This window comes from Cinclus cinclus, chromosome 2, assembly GCF_963662255.1.
Source record: "Cinclus cinclus chromosome 2, bCinCin1.1, whole genome shotgun sequence".
Taxonomy (NCBI): Eukaryota; Metazoa; Chordata; class Aves; order Passeriformes; family Cinclidae; genus Cinclus; species Cinclus cinclus.
In genome coordinates, this window is record NC_085047.1 from 66,995,321 (window position 1) to 67,016,584 (window position 21,264).

Sequence of the window (21,264 nt, forward strand, 5' to 3'; positions counted from 1 at the left end):
AGATGAATTGAAAACTGCAATGTGGTAGCATGATAAAAAGGTTCTTTCGAACATCTTATCAATAGTCATTACATCTTTCATTTAAGAATTCATTTAAAAAACTCAGAATGAGCACACAAATAATTTCAAAGGGATTTATAGCTCCTCTCCACTATATAAAAAATAAAGACCATAAAAAAACTGTAAAGGCCATTCTAAGGTCTATTGCATGAAGGACACATAATGACCATTGAAAAGAAAATTGGGGGGCGGGAGAAGAAACAGAAGAATAAAGCACCTTTCAGAACTGTTTGGGGTACAAGACACATAAGAATTGTACATGCAGAGCAGTTTCAACAGATTGAAAACACATCAGATTTTGTGCACATGTAACTTATATGACACTATTCAGAAAATCAGACATGTCCAAGTTTCATGTGAGTCACCTTAAACATACAATAGGCAGTTTGCATATGTGCAATTGGGCTGCATTGAGCCTAGTTAGCCAGGAATGTTTCGGAAGCGATGTCCACACATCCATCAAGTGAAAACTGCATGGCAAATCTCTCATGAAATGTGCCAGAACTACTAGTACCCCAGCAGAATAAATGCCCCTAGTAGCCAATAAGTCTGCAGAGGTATGTCATTGGAGGAAGACTTGACAAGCGTCTGTAAAAATAATTTTACCCAATTATTTGCACTGAAAAAAAAACTTTGCACTCCTTCCTGCCTACACATACCATTCATATCCTGTTCAATAACATGAAAGGCTTCTATGTTTTCTATGTAAAAAAAATACATGTTTTCCAGCTACTTAGCAAAAAACAACACATTAAGAAAAATCTTCCAATTTTTTCACCTTTGTAATCCATTAACTGTAATAGCTTTTAACATACTTTTAAAATTCTTGAGGCTCTTGGGCTGACTGAAGATACACCAACAACCAAAGTGTAGAAAGGTTATCTTGGTGATGCTGGATTTATCAAACCTTTAATTGAGCAGATCTTTACTATATTATGTGTCACAGGTTAAAAATTTGACTATTATCTTTTAAGGGTTTGAGGAGTCCTAGGTGGTGTAGAAAGTGTGAACTCAGTATCTCAAGGATTCAAAAACTAGTCTATTAAGATTTAGTAAGATAAGATTTAAGATGTGAATTGAGCATGTAGACTTAAAATCTGTTAATTATAAGTGTATTGGCATGTAGAAACCCATCAAAATATAATAATATTCTTCTTGTTACATTAAAATGCAACATTCAGTCAAATAAATAAATTGTGCAAGCATCCCTCTGTGTGTATGTATCCATACAAAAATGAACAGATAAAACATGTTTACACAAGCAGCTGGGCAGCAGAACTGCCAATGAAAATTATTTTGTACATCAACTGGTAAATACTCCCCTGAAAAAAAGGAGAGTAGTTAGGAGAGTTAGTTAAGAGTTAGTTTCTCAGAAAACTAACTAAAGTTGTAACAGACCAGAAACAGATCTGGATTGCTTGCTGACTTTGCTAGAGAACAGCTCAGGTTGAAGAGGATTTTGTTGATGCTAAAACTTCCTTTGAGTCTTTCATATCTATAGAAATATATTCACATGTGTTTCTATATTTGTTAAGGTGAATAAGCATGTTTTATTTACATTGTGCATACCTTTCAAGAGGATTTACTGCTGATAATGCAGAATGAATATCTAACTATATAGGATAACATTTATCATTAGTTCCCCTTTTGATACATGAATGCTAACAGGCAAATCCAATTCTGACTTCAGAATATTTAGATTATTTTCCATTTTTTACTGAGCATACTTTGAAACTTTGTGATTCTCTTTTATAAAATATTAGCCAAAGGTCTAAGACTGATCTAGTCTCTATGGGGGTAAAGAAAGACAAAACCTGGGACTTTTTAATACATGGATTTGATCAAGTTATACCTTAATTGCTGCTGTCAAGAAGCAGTTATTGTTGATTACTTGAAAATTACTTGTGGAATTTCCATTAATATCATAGTTTGAAGCTCTTCTGAAAGAAATACTTTAACTTGTTTTGTGAACATGGTGAATATTTTATATTTTGCCACAGAAAACAGCATGCATATTTTCAGCAAGAGAGTGTCCTTCCCACACACCTCAAATAACATATTCAGTTGAAAATGTAAGCATGACATTCAGGCTTCATTTGCTGTTGGTGTCTATCTAAAAAAAAAATAAATTGATGGAGACAGAAAATTCTAATCTGATGCCCTCAGGCCAGATCCAATAAAACACTTAAGTATCTAAATTTGGTGTTAAAGCAACCAACTTTTCAGTAATTGTCCCCCAGAAGGGAAACTTGGGCTGAAATGAGCTGGGTCTTGCATTCCTTTATAGAGTAAAGAGTAGGTATTGCTAGGCAGGTACCATTTAGGGGGTGCTATGAGCAGCCACTGCCTACAACATCACCCAGAAAAATCATAAGCAGCTACCTGGAGCTAGCAAGCAGACAAGCACTCAGTAGGGCTGAGCTGTAAATTGCACCTAGCAGACCCCATATAACCAGGTTGTAGGTCCAGGTTGAGTCCAGGTTGTAAGGGTAAAGGGATGACGCTAAAATATACTTCCCTCTTTTACAGAAAGCACAGTGATTAAGGATACTGCTCAGGAAATGTGCTTCACATCTCCAAGTAGGGTGTGTTTGACTTTTAAGCCATTGGCCATTTTGAACTCCCTTTTTTTGAAACACTTCAGATCCATGCGAAAAAAAAAAAAAAAAGAGGATCAGGATTCAGCAGTGTAGTCTTTATGGTCTCCACTAGTTCCCTCTTTCCTATGCTATATTCATGCTCAACAGATAACATTACTGAAAAGCTGATCAGCTCCATTAAAAACATCAAGAATTTGCTTCTCACAGCTTCAGACTGGGAAGTCTGCAGGATGTCATATGTAAGATGAGAAGGGTAAGTGAAGGAATATACCTCACTAAAATTGAGGGACTATCTAGTGCAAGTCTTTGTATCACAGAAACTTGAAAAGACTTAAAGTCTTCTCTTAGCATAGAAAACTGAATGGATCTTTTCTAATATGAATCCCATACTTCACATAAGCCCTTCTTGTTAAATCGGATGTAATAAAAGCAAACATGCATGATCAAATAGCCCATAATTACAGATTACAAAATTAGATACTTGGTTTTGGATGTCAAGCACTTGAACTAACATTGTGTACTTGAACTTACCTTACTCTTCCCAGGACCATTGCAGTTCTACAGCCTGCTTTCAGTAAAATTAGAAATACTGCTGTCTTCTAATAAGCAAAAAACCTTTGGAAATCGAGGGTAATTGACCTCTTGCGATACAGATGATGACATCCTGATGTGTATATGAACTGTGAAGAAGAAGTGCTCGGCAGTATCTCCTGCTGTCCTCCCTACAACAGACTAGTTTTCCTCCAACAAATAATGACCCAGAGCCTGTTGTGAACTTTCTAGTTTTAACAGACAGACCCATAGAATCTCATTCGATTAATGGAAGGTAAGGTCACTCAGAATTCCACGTATCAGAACCTGAAAATAGATTTTGAAGACAGTCTAATGGCAAATAATACCCACCCCCGCCCCCCCCCCCCCAAAAAAAGGGGGGGGGGGGGAACCACCAAACCACCCCCCCAAAAAAACAGCAGCAACAACAATAAAACACACCTACACAAAACTGCACAAGAGTTTTACTGGTAGCTTAAAGCACTCTAATAAAAACACTAATTTTTGTCATTAACGTTCTTGCTGCATTTTGAATAGAAATATATAAGACCTTTGAAAGACCTTTTCAGTTTGCCAATGCCAATGAACTGTTTTGGCATCTCTCATAGATCAGGTCAAACAAATGATTCACCCCTCTGACATTCAAAATTTGGTATGTTATGTTGATCAGTTGCCTCTGTTATTACTTTGTTCCCCCTTTAAATTATCTGTTGACTGTAAATAAATTCTCCCTGATATCAGATAACTTCGGAGATTTCTCATCTTTTCATTTTTTTAATGGAAGAGGAGACAATAAGAGAAAAGACAGAGACTTCTTTACTAGTTAGGATTTCCTAAGTTCTCCCAGATTCAATGAAAAGACATTTTAGTTGCAGCTAGTAGATTTCTACCAACAAAGGGATTAGAAGAAAACACATTAATTTTTAAATGCTTCACGATACTTATTTAGGACTTCTGATTTCTTTTTTCTTTTTCTTTCTTTCTTTCTTTCTTTCTTTCTTTCTTTCTTTCTTTCTTTCTTTCTTTCTTTCTCTCACCTGATGAAGGTGATGGCGTTTCAACAGTAACAGGGCCACCACCTGCACATGTATTTGCATTTTTAAATATGGTCGCAGTCTGACTGATTTGCAGGGGAAAAACAGTTTCAAAATCTGATTGCAAGCTCACAGTAACAAAAGTAGATAATTACTATCTCCACAAATATCTGTAAGTCAAATCACTTGTTTTAATACAGATTAGATTAGTGCTAAAGTTACAGGATTGATATGAGAGACATGATAAATGTAGTCATGACAGAAAACAATTTTTAATTTAGTAACCCCTATCAATCTAGATAGCCCATGAATATTTACCATTAATTCAGTAGGCTGGAACAGAGCAGGGAAAAAAGAACAGGAAAAAAAAAAATTAAAAAAAGGAGATTTGACCTAAACAAGGACTGAGCTAAAAAGACAATTCTCTGAAGTGTTACTGAGAATAGATCTTGCAAAAACTGACAAAATACATCTGGGATATTGTAACAAAACAAAACAAAACAAAAAATGCCAACAAACTTTGAAAACACTGAATGACATGCAAAAGTAGTTGCCATTCTTAATATGTACTTCTCTTTGCAGAGCTTACCAGCTGGATTACAGTTAAATAAGTAACTTCAAAGGCTAAAGAAAATCATTTATGGAAATTCAAAACAAACCTATTTGATCACATCATACTTCACAGCGGGGATACAATCTGCAGAGGCTGAGTGAGGGCACAGTATAAGCAAAAACAGGTTGTGTGTGCAATGAACCAAACTAAATGGTTTATATAAAAGAAATGTTGTTTCCATTAATTTTTCTGGTAATCTTATTAAAAATGCCACCTGTCCAGGACAGAATTGTCCAAATTTTAATTCTTTTTCTTATCTTAGTGTTCAAACACAAGACAGAGGAGGTATCATCTTGTTGCTATTAAAATATGTCAAAAAATGTCTTATTCTGAAATCTTCGTATCTACAGCAGCTTCTCCAGCTCTGTTTCAATGTCTGGTTATTATACCTTTTACTTTTTTTCTCATTGTGCTCAAAGAACTGACTTTTCTGATAAGCTGAAAGAATTCTTTTTTTCAAAGCATGCATTGTGTTTTAAGTCTCTCTTTAATAACAATGTTTCCAGTCTGTAAGATTTAAAATTAATTTATATTAAGCAAATAAAACATAAAATGCACCGTTCAAAATTCCAACACCACCCCACCAAAATCCCCTATATGAGCCCTGAACAGGAACTTGATTTTGAATACCAGCAGAGATGAAATGGTGTCATAATCAGCATAAGTGCATGTGGACTATTCACCTAGATCAAACACTTTGGTCATATACTCAATTAAATTTAAATCCCATTATATAATGTATACCAGCCTCATTTTATGCAATTCCCTAATTTAATGGCTTGGTATTAGCCTCTTTCATTTTTGCACACATGGACTAATTTTCACGGTGCTCAGTCCCTCCGGGAAGTAGGTCATTAAAGTCAACTGGACGGAGACAGAAACTTAATACCTAAACAGTGTTGCAGAAGGGTCAGAGTCACAATAGTAATGCAAAACAGTTTTTCACTCATCCTCCTTGGCAATATTTATGAAATTTCTCATTTCTCCCTCGTATATATATGTATACATATATATTCATTAATGTGGAGATGACAAAATAGAACAATAATAGAACAAAGTTATCATCCTGTTACAATTTGTTTTGTGAAACCAAAAGAAAAAATAAATCAACAAAACAAAAATATCAATTAAAAAAAATTAAAATCACAATTATGGCAAAATTTAGGTACCAAGACACCACTTGTTTTACACCGAAGCAGTAGAATTATAATATTCGTATTACCTTTCTCAATGTGTATTCTTTTTGTCTCATGTCCCACATCATGACCAGCCAGATCACCCTCCTTAGGTCCAGGCAGGACATTAGGTGACAAACCCATCAGCATTTGGTTCATAGAGAGCCCGTTCTGATGGACAGCTGCTAGACACAAGCACAGGCAGAAAGAAATCAGCTGTCATATTAACAATACTCTTTTAAACTTATTTTACATAGTTTTCCTCTTAATTATACAAGAATTCTAACAATCACAAAGTTACTTAATTAGCGCTATAGCGGAAAAGTTTCTTCCTGTTACTTCTAGTATAAAACAATCAACTTTCAAAAAGAAAGTTCATTAACTCTGGATAAAGCTGGAGATTTGTTCTTGTTTATTTACCAAGAATTATTAAATTTTTAGTTCATTGTACAAAAACCTTTGAGCACCAACCTTCCCAATATACAGTCCCTAATAACTTCCTTCAGTGAAGCACTGTGGCCTTGCAGGTCATAAACACTGTTTTACCACATATTCTATGCAACAGTAGAATTGCTTATTTGCTCATCAGACAGGTGGAAAAGCTCTTTCCAACAGCTCTCAGAGACCTGCATGAGTCTCAAACACATGTCAGAAACTCTTATTAGGTAGTTTATATTTCTATGCTTTTATCCTGAAAGAAATATTTTCAAGAGGTGAAAATGCCATTTTTCGTAATCTATTTTTTTTTTTTAATATGGAAACCATATTCCTGTAGTAGTCATCTTATTCTGCTTGGCACGACAAAAGATGTACTTAAGAGTCAGGTGTGATGTTAACAAATCAGATAGGACATAAAAAAATTATCTTATAAATAAATAAGTTACTGAAGTGATCCACTACTTAAGGAACTCTGTTATGTTCACATCAAAGAAAAAAATGTGCAAAGGTCCTACTCCTCTCTGTAAATTGTGGAGTAAGCTGAACAGTACAATTTCCTTTTTTGTTAAAAAAAGAGTCAGTCATTCCTTAGCAGAAACAATAAATAGCTCTCAATTTAGATTTCTGGGGTTTGTGTTATTTTGGGGTTTTTTAAGAGAACGATTAAAAAGGTCTTTATTAGTTGTAAATAAATATATTATTCAATCAATTAAGAAAAAATTTAGATGTTTTTTAAAAAAACGGGTTTTTTTCAGAATTTCATTTATGAAGTCTGCAGTAGGTTGATCCTGGCTGGACACCACGTGTCCACCAAAGCCACTCCATCACTCCCCCTCTTCAACTGGACAATGGAAAGAAAATATAATGAAAGGCTTGTGGGTCAAGCCTGGGGAAATAGATAGGTCACAATATACAGGATGCCAATTTAATCTGCTCTCTGAATTGTCCAAGTGATAAGAAAACAGAATTTTCAGCTTGTCATAGTCAGGCCTCATTTCTTTTCTTTGGTAAGTCATTTTTCATCACACACTAATGAAAGATCTCTCATCTGAAGGTCAATGAAGAGTCAGCTTCCTGAGTCTACAGAGTGCCTGAAAAGAAGCAGCCTAAAGGACACGTGTTGCATCTAATCAATACAGCCACCTATTTCATACAGCTATTTCATGGCCCTCTATGTGTGTGTGCCAAACCTTCCAGTTTCACCTACTGCCAAATTCCACTGTGCAAAGATGATTTAAATGCACCAAAACCTGCAACAGAGCAGTATTAAAGAGAACAGACAAGTGTAATATGAATTTAAGTACATATCCATAAAACAGTATGCATTTAAAACCTTAATTTCCATTGCTGCGCTGGAATATCACAGAATTGAGAGTCTTTGCCATGTAATTTACATCCTGTATATGGAACTTAGATAAAAATGGCATCACTCTGGGACACCCCAGTTTAATTTCACTCTGTCCCCTGTGAGCTATGAGGTGATAATATTCTTTCAATCATATTTCTTGCCATTACAAAATTTTATATTTAAAAAATGTATAAAGTATGCACATTTTTAATTTATTTAACCCAATTCTTCTCTTTACCAAGCAATTCTACCACGTAAAATATTGCTTATGAAGTCAGATTCAATTTAGAAATCAAAACAGAGTAACCAGATTAAATAAAATTCAATTTCTTTTAAAAATGTTTACACTATATGTTCAGTTCTAAAACTAATCTAGCAAATTGCTTCCTGCCTGCAACTCTGTATTTCATTGCTTATATCTTTATGTTTAATATGACATGATGGCAGTTTATATCAGTACCTGTTAATGTAGCATCAGATATTATGATACTGTAAACTCGGAAACATAATGTTGGGAGATAGTTATTGCAGCTGAACTTCAGAACATGATACATATACGATCTATTTAGGGCGAGGGCATTTTGATTATAAAAACAAGCTGCACCTAATCAATTTTAAAGTGGTGAGAAGGAGAAGAATGGGACCTACGGATTCTGTCTGAAGAGCTCTCGGTCCGTGCAGGAGAGCTGGACACGCTGCTGCTTCGGTGAGAGGATGGATGGCTGCCAGGTCTTCGGCCCTCTTCAAGAGAAGGAGCCGGAGAAGGGCTGTCTGGAACACGTTCCTGGACCACACAAAAAGTCATTGTGAAAAAACGGCAGTGTTAAACCAAGCCTCTGTTTGCAAACATCACTTCCCTAAACTGAATCTCTCTCCTACATTACAATCTATCCATTCCCCTGTTGAGATTTCCAGGATTTGCAGAGCATTCTCAAAGGAAACTTGGCAACTTTAGGACACTAGACTTTATATTTCAGCATGCAGCGTGAGCACTGCTCATCCTATTAGGCTTTTAACTGCCTTCTGAACTACTTAAAAAAAAAAAAAGTTTGTTCTGCTTTGGGGTCTTGGTTTTGTTTTGGGTTATTTTGTTGTTGTTTTGGTTTGTTTTTTGCTTGTTTGTTTGTTTGTATTTTATTTTTTCTTTTCTCATATCATCATGCAGTTGAATTGGAAGTACTCATTTTGGCTTGCAGATGCTAGTCTTACAGGAGGAGGAATTATGTATTTCTGTAAATAGGTACCGTTGTTTTATTTCATGTTGAATTTTACTCCATATTTTAATTTCAAAGAGGCTTCTTGAGCAGTGAGATCTTATGGAACTGATACAGATCAAAAAGAAAATACAACCTCCTTATAGTACCTATACCAGTAACATGACTGATATAAGTCCAAATGTCTACTTTTACCATGGAACATAAACTTAGAATGAATAGCACTTTTTGGATAAATGTGGTCATATCACTTTCAAATGGGGAAAACCATCAAAATGGGGGAAACCACCATACATGTTTATCTATCCGGGGAAAGCCCTGGCAGGGTAGCCAAGAGGAGTTATGATGCACTTCAAGATGTTCCTTGGTTTTGAAAATCAAAATATAAGGTCTGTGATGGCTTGAATTGCACATCTGCTATGTGAGAATTGTTAGTAGACAGATATATCTGATATTTACCCAGAAGTTCAACATAAACAATAATAAAGTGAGATGAGAGGAAAATATTTCTTTCTAGTAAATTCGCTGTCTTTCCCTGCAGTTTCCTTTTTACTGCTAAAAGTTTTCAAGACTCATTCCTAAAATATGTGAGAATGAGGCTGTTTTGGACAAATAATGATAAAAATAAATAAATTCTATAGGGGAAATATATTGGAAGGATTGAAGATGTTAAACTAGCATTTTTTTTTCACTTATTTTTCTCCTTTCAATAACTGAAAACCTGATTTAAAATGAAAAAAAACAATGAGACCAAACCTCCAATCAACAAACAACTGCACACATTCAACTCACTAAAAGTTTTTGGCAATGAAACAATACAATTAGTATGTGTTTGATAACACAAAAGAGAACTTTCTGTTGCAAATGCATTTTCTTGAAAAGGCAGTACATTCCTCACACAGCAAAGTTTTTTTGGAGCAGACATTATTTTATTATGAACAGTCACTAGGTAAGTATTTCTCTGAATGCATTCCTAAGAAATTTTGCAACTATAGTTGCAATCCTCAACTGTAGTAATTAACAGATGTGTTCCAGGTAAGTTTCATTTAAAAAATATCTGCTGAACTTGACATTCGGATTGCAGAGGGATTCAATGGGCATATTGATGGAGTGGAAGGAGATTTTTTACAGCAATGTTTCAAGACATTTAAGTGGATTCCACTTTAATAGTCTTAGGTTTTGAAGTCAAAAACATTGATGAGGATAGCTTAACTGCATCATAGCTCTAGGCTTATTATGACTTTGATTGTGTTTATATGTCCATGAACTGGGTATTCAAGAGGAGGATTATAATGCAGATGTTTTCAGAATGTAGAAGATTTATTTCTTTAGATTTAGGAGGATTTAAGCATGCACAGTGTACAGATTTGATATAAATTAGAACAAGGTATATTTAATCATTCATTTAAAATATAATTTCACTGCTTGGCATACAATGTATTGTTCTTAGAAGCGTTTCATTAAAATGAAATCCAGTGAGCACATAAGATTTGAATACAGAGCTGCAGAGTAAATTAATTTATTTAAACAGCTTAATTTGTTTATCCTATTTATTTATGTGTGCTTTTACAGCACGTATTATGAGACGAAGCGAGCAAAAGGAATGCACAGGACAAGGAAATATAATTACTGTACAAACAAAACAGATAATGAGTTTTATTCTCATAAAATGTGGCATAGACAAAATCCATGAGAAAACTATATATCTTGGCTTTATCAATTCATTTGTAAAATACCCTTTAATTCCAATGAAACATGGGATTGAACTATACAAAAATGCAAAATAAACCAATTTAGTACCCTAACCTTTTTTTATATCCTTGCTTCATAATTCCACAATCAGCAACCTAGTCTATAGCAATTTTTTGTGTTTAAAAAAGTCACTGCAATAATAAATGGCAATGCTACTAATAATAAACTGAAATACTGTGTAGCTCTAAAAAAGTCATAGTAATAAACTAATGGTGCTGGAATATCAATATGTCTTGCTTAACAGAGATTTTGTGTAGAAAAGATTAATTTGGTTTGTGGCAAAATATTAACTTAACTTTAGACTCCATTTAAAATTTTTCAGAAAAGGAAATGTTCAAAATTGTACTCACTAAATAATGCAGATCAGAGCTATTTTGTCACTTCTACAGCATGCCACTTTCATACAAGTTACTCTCCATGAAACAGCAAAGAATTAGAAGTTATGGACTTATAATCCTGGCAAGAGAAATCACCTAGGATTCTATCCACTGCTAAATATTTTTCCTGTAATTTGCCTACTCTGAGAGGCAGATCTTTCTAGAGAATCTGGTGTATCACCCTCTCTTGCTATTTTTCCCTCAATTTTTTGTTTCCCTATTTCTTTGTACCGATACTCACAAGTAGAAGGTAGCATGAACAATTTAGGTAATATGCAGCAATTTTAAAATTACCAATATTTCAGAACTGTTAAGACTCTCAGTTAGGTATTAGAACCAGAGGCTTTACTGAGAAGCTGGCAACAATCTCTTAGGAGCCAAGTTTGAAGCATTCCTTTTCTTGGTGCTCTTTACAATTTGATCCAAATAATGAATCCTAAGCATTTGAGAATCTGGCATTTAGCTCCTTCAAAAATTTTCCTACCACAAATAAATTTTCACTCTAGGGAACTCTAATGCCCTTTCTTGTACTCGTACTCCACTGACAAATCACACACCCTCAATATCAAGTCCATTTCATAAATAGCAGACTTGTTCCTGTGACACTGGGCATTTTATGTTATGCTGTAAAAAACAGGTAAAAGATTTCAATACCAGAGATTTTAACACATGAGATTGAATTCACTTTCACTAGAATTGAAATCACTCCAGTTTGTTCCAGAACATTACATATCATTCACAAAATCACACTGTCTTGGTCTCCTCAAGTAAAACAAGAGAGTCTTAATGCATTCATCAACTTTTTTCTACATTTCTCAAATAGGCAAATACTGTAAAATCTTATTCTGAACGTTACCTTTAAATAACTTTTTTCTAAAGTAATGGTATTTAGAAGGCCAGAAATACTTTCTTCCCTGTATGTGTCTTTGTCCTTTTACCAGGTCACAAAGTTAGTTATTTAATATTAATTGCTTTTTTTGACTATTTTATTTCTGCTTCAGCAGCATGTTTTCACTGTTTGAAAATTGCGTCATTACTAAAAGCCTTTCTCAAAAAATATCAAAACACAAAGCTGATAAAGTTTAGCTGTTGTATCACTACTGAAGACATTTCAGGTATTATATGTAGGAATAATACTTCTGCTCCTAAGAGGACAGAAAAGTAAGTGGCATCTTCTAGGTTATCTAGACCTTAGAATATTTCACCCGGATATTCTTTACTCTTTGCCATTCTTGTTCCTTAGTAACAAAATTCTTGACCATTTCAGGCAAATTTCAATACATGTTGTTCCAATAAGCAAACCAGATTTGCATGCACAGTCTTCACCTCCTGCCTATTTCTGTCCTAGACGTATTTAGTCTCAGCTTTTTACTATGTTCTAGTTTACTTTGCCAAAAGACTCATCTTTTGAGTTTAGTCATTTTCTAATTTTAGTCATGGAATGAGCTCTAGACATGCAATTAAGTCTTGCTCTAGAGGTATATAATTTTTTTTTAACTATTCAGCTGTCTTGATACTCTTTAATACTGAAAAAAACTCTTCAAGAGTTTGTGCTTTAAGTCATTGAAGTGCAGAGGATAAAGTAATTTATTTTGAAGGTCATACTTTTCATAGTTTAGGTATCTTATGGAATTGCTTAAGTTGGAAGAGATGTTTAAAGGCCACCTAGTTTCAATCCACCTGCCACAGGCAGGGGTAGTGTCCACTAGAACAGGTTGCTCTGAGTCCCATTCAGCCTGGCCTTGAGCACTGCCAGGTATGGGGCATCCACAGTGACCCTGATCAGCCTAACTTCATGCTAGGAAAGGTAAAAATGACACAGACTGTTTTATACAGTTTTATACAGTATAAAAATAATTGGCATCAGCATTATGATCATCTTTTCATCAGGAGTGTGAGAGACTGGACTGGCTAATGACCCAAACAATGGTCCACTTGACCACCCAGGTGGAGATGGCACACACTCATCGCTGGATGCTACAGTTGGAAAACATAAGGAAGGAGGCTGGGAAGATGCAAATCTTGCCAATTTGCAGGTGGGCCAGTGCTTTTAATCATGTCTATGCCCTTTTCATAATGGCTCAGCCATGAAAAATTCCCCTCTGGGAAGTAATGGGACATTCACCCAGCCTTAAGGCATTCACCCCTTCTTCACGGGCCATAATTGACTCAACTGTGCTGCCAGGAGAGGCAGCTGTGGCACCCTGGGAGGTGTCACGGATCATGAAGGACTCCTGAAGTGTCCTGTGTTCCACAGCCTTACACCATTCAGTGTGCAACTCCCCAGTTAAGGAGAGGAACTCGGATATTCCCACCTGAACCTGAGCGTATATAATTGTGGAACTTGGGCGTTTTGAGGGCTTTTCCTATTCCTGATCAATCAAGACAGCCACAACTGTTTCAGCCAACAGATATTAAAATTGCAACAATCAAGTCTTGTTGTGAGGTCCATGGATGGTGATATCTTTCTATTCCTTTCCATCTTTTTTTTAAAGTGTAATTTTTATACCTTTATATTGCTATATTACTACAGATAATAACCAAAATGGCAATGTATGTGCTCCCTATTGCAACCACATTGTTCTACAAATGTATATTTACAAACACAGATCAGTCAGTGTCATTTCACTCTAATCTGCCCCAAGGATTCTATTAACAAGAACCAGCATTACTCTCACCTTTCGGAGTGGGTTGTAACAAGGAGTAGTTTACATTATTTCCAACCTTTGTGGGAAGACATCTGTCTTCAAAGCCTTTTTTTTGTTGTAGAATTATAAAAATCACTTTTAAAAGTGATCAAAACACAGATTTCTTTCTTCAGTTCCTTACTGACTTATTTTGAACTCTAGTGAGACGTATTCCAGGAATAACTTTCTTGTAAAATGTCACATTTAATTTCACATTGCTGTAGCTGAACAAGTGTAAAAAATTAGTTACTTGAGTATCTTTTGCATTTTCTGAAAACAGAATATTTTATTTTTACAGTTTACTTTTACATTCCGCTTTAGACAAAGATATTCTAAATGAACATTTAGACTCGGGAATTGCAAAATTAACTGGACTAATAGTTATTTTCTAACTTCCTCAGTCACTTCTGTATGTTTGTTATCAATCTGACAGAATGTTCTAAAATTTTATTTCAATTTCCTTATCTGCATACTATCACTGCCTTGCTAACAGGGTGCTAACTACACACTGATGCACATGACATCCTTCACACCTTGTTCTTACAAATCCACTTCTAATCCCAATCAAAATTCAGGAGTTTGAATGTTTTGTATTGTCATTAACTGCACTGTTATTTTAAATCTCAGGCATCTTTCTTATAAAGAAAAAAATCCATGATATTTACATAAGATGTGTTCTCTCTCTGTGAATACCTAGAACTTATTTATCTGTTGGACCAATTGAAGTTAATTTGCTTTCCATTATATTTTTTACCTCTGCAATTTTTCATTGTACTTACTTTGCTGTTCCCATCACAAGAATACTGACAAATGAAAGCATAAAACAAAGAAATAGACAAATTGACAATAAGACTGAACTGGTTTGATTTTCAGTGTCCTGTTTTCTACATGTATTATTACAGTAGGAGTTAACTGACAGGAAGCCAAACAGGAGACTCCCAAGTAATCCTTTAACAGTACTTCCACCACAAGAGATCTGATCCTTTGAAATCCTGAGCAGTACAAAAAGTATAGTGACCTGGTCAGGAAGAGGGTGTCAATGGATTGGGCCATTACAGAGATTAAAAACAAGAAAACAAACAAAGTCGAACCACATCAATAGAAGAACGAACTTGGTTTTACCTTCACAATGAATATGTATTCTAATAAATAAAATATCCTTCTAAGGTATACAAAAAACCCCATGCAACATGCAAATATACAGACATGCAAGAAAAACTCTATTCAAATCAAATTAGTAACTCCTTACTGGCAAGATGGACACATTCTCTTAAGGTTTTTTTCCTCCTCTTCTGAAAATCTAGCCATACTTGAAAAGTAAGCTTAAGAAGCATCACTAGCAATTCACCCCTCAAAGTAAATCCAAACCACACATCCAGCCAAACACCAAGAATTCATCTGACTATATGACACTGTCTATATTAAAAACACCTGCATCACAACTACGCAGTCACCCTAGGCTCATTTGTCACCCCTATTTCTAAGGTACAACTCACCTGACTCTAAAGTAACTATCCCAAATAGATCCAAAGTATTATGCCCTAGAAGCCAGCAGACTTTATCTCATACCTTGTACCTGGCCCTGTGGCCATTTTGCATCATGTTAATCTCACACTACATACAAAGTTCCCTGTTATACACGTGAACATGCACATTTCTAAACATTAAGTTTGCACTACCTTCTCCATGTCGTGTAGATTCCTATTTTACATGCCACAAGTTAATTCATATGAGCATATAGCTGCTGTTAGCTTCAAAATGCACCTCAGAAATACTCATGATAAAAGAAATAATAGGATCCCACATTATTAAAACAAAATACATGATTCCAAGTTGCAGTCTACCATATTTAGCTGGCATCCTCTAAGATCATTATATAAAGACTATTTTAAAAGCTAAAACGAATAATATTCATAAACAAATCCTATAGATAGAACTAATTAATGATGTGGAACAATACCACAGTGTCCTCTACTATAAAGATGGTTATGCCATAATAGGGAAGGTCAGCTATACTTTGACCCAGGATCTACTCATTCTAAATGAAAAAAAAAAAAAAAAAAAAAAAAAAAAAAAAAGTGTGCATATATACAAATTATTCCAATGTGGAGATTTTCTCTATGATGTTCAAGTTCCTACAAATTAGATATCATATTCTCTGTAGCCATGATGAAATTGTGTTATTTGATCTACATTATACTTTCAAATTTAAAAGTATATTCCAATTTTCATATCTGGTTTCTTAACATGTAAAAGCAGTTGTTTTAGGAGCTGATAGTCCTATTTTTATTCTAAAATATTTACTGTAGACCAAATACATCTTATTATTTGCTCCAAATCAAATTTTTCCTTACATAAAGAAGAAAACTATTAAAGTAGTTTCCCCTCTTCTTGCACTTTTACGCATTCAAGAAAAGCACTTAAAAGTAATGTTAGAATTTCTATTTAGCATGCACAATGCACTAATGTCTATAAAAATAGTAGGTTATCTGAAAACTCAGGTGTTTTTCGGGCCAGGCATACAGAAAGGGTATGTCTGCCAATCTGGAATACAATCAATTTTGTTTTCATTCCCTGTCTGTAAAATGCATATAGCATATTCAGCTTCACAGGAACGCTGCTACTGTCTGTATAATGCTTTTCCTGTAAGGCACAGAAGTGTCCACATAAAACTTTTGCCTTCAACACAGGATTCAAGATTCAGATCAGTGAAGTGAACTTGCCCTTTTCCCTCTAACAGTCTGTTTCCTTTCAGGTATGCTCTCTGGACTTGCTCACCACCAGTCTGGCATGAGACATTAAAATGTAGTCTGTTCAGCCATTTCTGGATGGCTCTGACATATTTCTTCTCTTTGGCTAATATTTGGACTTTTTGGGCAACAATCACATAAACACACGAGTTTGGGACCCAGTTTCTGGAAGGAACCCAGAAGCACCATCAAGTCCAGGTCTTGAGTGAATGGCCCATATGGGGATTGAACCCATGACCTGGGTGTTATTAGCATCAGGCTCTGACCAACTGAGTTCATCTATTATAGGCAAAAAAAAAGGAACATTAAATTATATCAACAAGAGCACACATACTATCAATGACAAATGAAAAAGTGAATGAATGCTAAAATAAAATTTCATGTCAAAATAGCCCTATAAACAGAGTTATTCTAAAAAAAAAAATCTGTCAGTAGCTACCTTTGTAATATAAGTTAACAGTAAATTTCTACTATTGGATCACAGGAATATATCTATCTAGAAATAGGCAGATTTAAAAAAAAGGTATAAAATAGTGTAACACAAACAGTGCTGTGATATATGTGAGAAAATTAGCAAAGTTACTCTGATATATTCATTATGCAATGGGAAACTACTGTGCCATTGCTGGCTTCACATTTTCAGCTGGAGGTGTTGGTTTCTTCTGTTTTATTCTTAATTCTTTCTATAAGTATTAGTCACATATGGATAAATTGCAATTTTTGACTCTGGCATGCCGCTGCTCTGTTCTAACTTTTACAATGTAATTTGAAGTTGCTATTAATATAAGGTATGTCCTTTATATTTTCATATATCTTTTCCCCTGAGTGAAAAATCTGATGTAGTGAAACTGCTAACAGGCTGAGCCTTTGAAACCATGGGCAGGTGATGAAAGCCACTTCATGTCTAAAGCATCCCCAGGTCACAGCTGTCACACTCACTGCAATTCATTGTTGTCACAATCTGCTGTCCCTGCTTGTTGTTGCTCTCCTCTTATTCATCCAACTCATATATCTAAACATTCCATTACAAAAAGACATCTAATGTTCGTCTCATGTTCGAAAGGGCACAACACTCTTCTGAAATATAATTCTGAAGATTTTAGGGCTCAGAGTTCACTACCAAATCTAAGGTGCTGCTTTGCAAGGCTTCCCTTGTAATTTTGTCTTTGTCTCATCTCCTGAATACAGCAGGGTAAAATGTTTAGTTAGTACATGATCTCAGCTTTGTTCCAACATCTTATCACAAAGAAATGAAATACTGCCCAGTAACAGAAAGGCATTTGAAGCGTTGTGAGTTTAAAGATAACAGCACTAGCTGTGAAGTCAGTGAATTGGAAGGAAAGGTCAGCAAGTCATCTACTGTGGCACTGTTCACAAAGGCAATTCTTCTATCCAATGAACCTGGTTGTTCATAATCTGAAGACTCTGATTTTCTGAGACTTAATTTTGTTCTTTATTACTTAATTAGATATGGTTATTATTGATTTACTTTTCAGAGCAGAAATTCCTCACAGGCCTGCTAACTTTCAAGCAGAGTTTACACTGGCAAACATGCTGTACTCTAATTTCAAATCTATGCTGTCATTTCAGGTTACAACTACAAACTCTGAGATGAGTGATTCAAAAACTTTTCAATTTGTGGAAACATTGATACTAAGAAGAAAACAGTTCAGTAAAATGAGGGTTAAAAAAATTACTCAAACCATAATGAAAACAAAACCAAATGTCTGAAAAGGATAGCTGTAAAAAATTGGAAGCTATAATTCTAATAACAAACAGTTTCATGAAAGACAGCAACTGCACTATTTATCCATTCCTGTAAAAATAAAGAAAAAACAGGTTTGACCTTCTCACTTATATTTATTCTTGAAGATATTTATTTTGATTGTAGTATAAGTTATTATTCATAAACATTACATTGCCAGCACAAGGTTCAAGAATTATGCTGATTACTCTTTCCTGCTTAACTACTCAGTGCATATAATTCAATGGACATTAAAATCACAGCTTCTGACTATGCCTAGAGAAGAACAGGTAAATTGTCAGTGACATTATGTCCATCCTCATGGGAGCAAAATCCCCCAATAATGACCTCCTGCTTTTAAGGTTTTGGGGTTTATGTTTCAATCCTGTTCCATATTAAAAAATAGGAACATAATTACTTGGCTATGCTACCTCTATCCACATGACCATATCCAACTGCAATAGATAATAGCAGAGGACATCAATCTAGACATGTTCTACCACAATGGGGATGAAGGAATGAGTAGGAAGCGGCTCCTTAGCCCTTTTAGTACTGTTGAAATAACTGTGTGCAGCAAGGTCTTACATTTAGAAGTGAGCTCTGAGTGACAGATTAAAACTTGTGTTTATGGACTCACCTGTAGCAGAAATTAATTGTGAGCAATATGTCACAAGCCTTGACTGAAGAAGTCACAGCAGCACTTGGGTAATGTCATGTTGTACATAAAGTACCCCAAATCCTTAACTTATTAGTGTAAACTTCAAAAGAAATGTGCATTTCATCCTCGTATGTGCACACTTTTCTAAAGAGAACTTAGGTTAGTTTGGTAATTTAAAAACATTTCATTGAATTCCACATATTTTTATATTACAATTATGTGCAAACCAGATGGGAACATGAAACCTGGTTTGTCAAATAACTTGCGCAGGATGTTATGCCAGAAGTTATGCAAAAGTTGGCAGCTACAATGAATATTTAATGAGCATGAATATGAGAGCTGAATTTTCAAAAATGACATTGATACATACTGTAGATTATTAATACAAACAAATGCTTAAATAAGCAAGCTTTTGGAAAGAAATTATGATTTTCCAGTTACAATGTGCTGATAGAATGTTTCAGAGAGCCTAAATTGCTATGTACTTTCAAGGCCTTAACCTAGATTATAAGGAAACTATCTCTGCTAAAGAAAATAGATTAGTTACAAAAATTAACTTTTTAAGAAGCAAAGGACCCCAGCATAAGGAAAATTTTCTGGTATGGGACTGCACACAATTGTAACAATATACACAGTTATACGATGACAGTATGTCCCTTTCAGAGTCCAGTAGTTTTAAACCTAATAGACAGGTTTAGATCACATGAGCTGAAAGTATTTCTCAGTTAAGTGCTTCCTGCATCCAGCAACGTTTCCATTATAGGAACAAACAGGAGGAACAAACAAAGCAGGACCTGCTTTTCCCCAAAGGAAACCATTTTTGCATGGCCTATGAGATATGTTAATGTACCTCAAATGTACCTGACTGTGGTAACTGGAGACAAAGATAGTGGTCACACTGGAGTATGCTCCCATAGACATATTAAAATGTAGGCCATGATAACTTAGGCAGTTTTAATAGCTACAGCTAACTTGTAAATCAGCTTTACAAGCTAGAAGTCATCTTGTTAAAAGTTTAGAAACAGAAGGTTACTGTTACTCATGAAGATCAAATTTTATAGCCTTACATATGAAATCAAATTGCTCATAGAAAATTAACATGGGGGGGGGGGGAAGCATGAAAATAGTGAAAACAAAGTTTTGTTGGTACAGTAATTCATATGTCAGGTGTCATTTAGCATGTGCTCCATCTCAATCTTCATTTTTAGATACTCCAGCAGTATCAGTGGCCACTGTTCCAATTAAGAAAATAAATTTAGAATTAAATAAAGCACCATGTGTGTTCCAGAGAACATTAGTATCACGTAACTCTTACTAAATACCAATCAAGTAAAAACAGAAAAATAAAAGTGCAAAATTCACCATGCAATCGGTTAGTTGGCAGCAGAGTGCTTATATCCCCAAGATACAGGCAAGATGGAAACTAGGGTGGGATCTAGTCTTGTTGGCATACCACCCAAATAAACAATTCTTCTCAAACCATCATCTTAACTCCTCACGGCAACAAAGGTGAGGAAAAGACGCCACTGAAGGCCTCCGAAGAAGACTATACATTTGGAAGGGTAGGTGACTAAATTAAGCCATCAGATCATATTTTTCTAAGTCAATAAAAACATAGATTTGTTGACTTTTAACTGAACAGTTATTTGTGGTTCTGTACTTGTTACATAAAGAAAAGTGCACCAGTATGTTGAATGTCTTAATGAAGTCAGATCTCTTCACTCTACTTAAATCATCATGAACTTCAAAACTTTCATAACTTCTGATTTGAAGGTCCAAGAGATTCTAAGTTTACCTAATTTTTGTCAAAGGAATTGCATGAATGGGCAGATTTGCAACATAGCCCTGAAAAACCACATAAACTTGCTTTTGCATGTCTATTTCTAAGATACATTAGATTACAGAACAAAAGTTTGAGTACCATCTCTTTCTCGTTTATTAGAACAGAGGAAGGATAAGAAGCAAAATGTAGATATCTGAACAAAGATCAAGTCATAATGATCTAATGGTAACAGGGAAGTGTCTTTTAAAATGCAATGCCTTTAAAATGAAAACAAGTCACCTTCAGTAAGGGGAAGAAAAGACTCCATGCCTCTGGTAAATGCCTCCATAACCAGATTACTCTAATTAAAGGCCACAAACACAACCTAAAACTGGTAGACAAGTTTAGATATGAGATATTCTTGAGATATCCCTATAATACTACAGTTCTGGCCTGCAGATTACTGGGACTGTTCTGTGCTATTTCATTCTAATTTGTTC

The 21,264-nt window shown here is 35.0% G+C and overlaps 1 protein-coding gene across 1 annotated transcript in view; it reads right to left on the bottom strand.

Annotated features, from left to right (window-relative positions):
• DACH1 (dachshund family transcription factor 1) overlaps window positions 1–21,264 on the bottom strand; it is a 321,860-nt gene that overhangs the window by 63,189 nt on the left and 237,407 nt on the right. The window contains exons 5-6 of the mRNA XM_062487771.1: window positions 8,469–8,604; window positions 6,082–6,216 (exon numbers count right to left, since the gene is read on the bottom strand). Coding sequence (XP_062343755.1) covers window positions 6,082–6,216; window positions 8,469–8,604 — 271 coding nt within the window. The remainder of the gene's footprint in view (window positions 1–6,081; window positions 6,217–8,468; window positions 8,605–21,264) is intronic.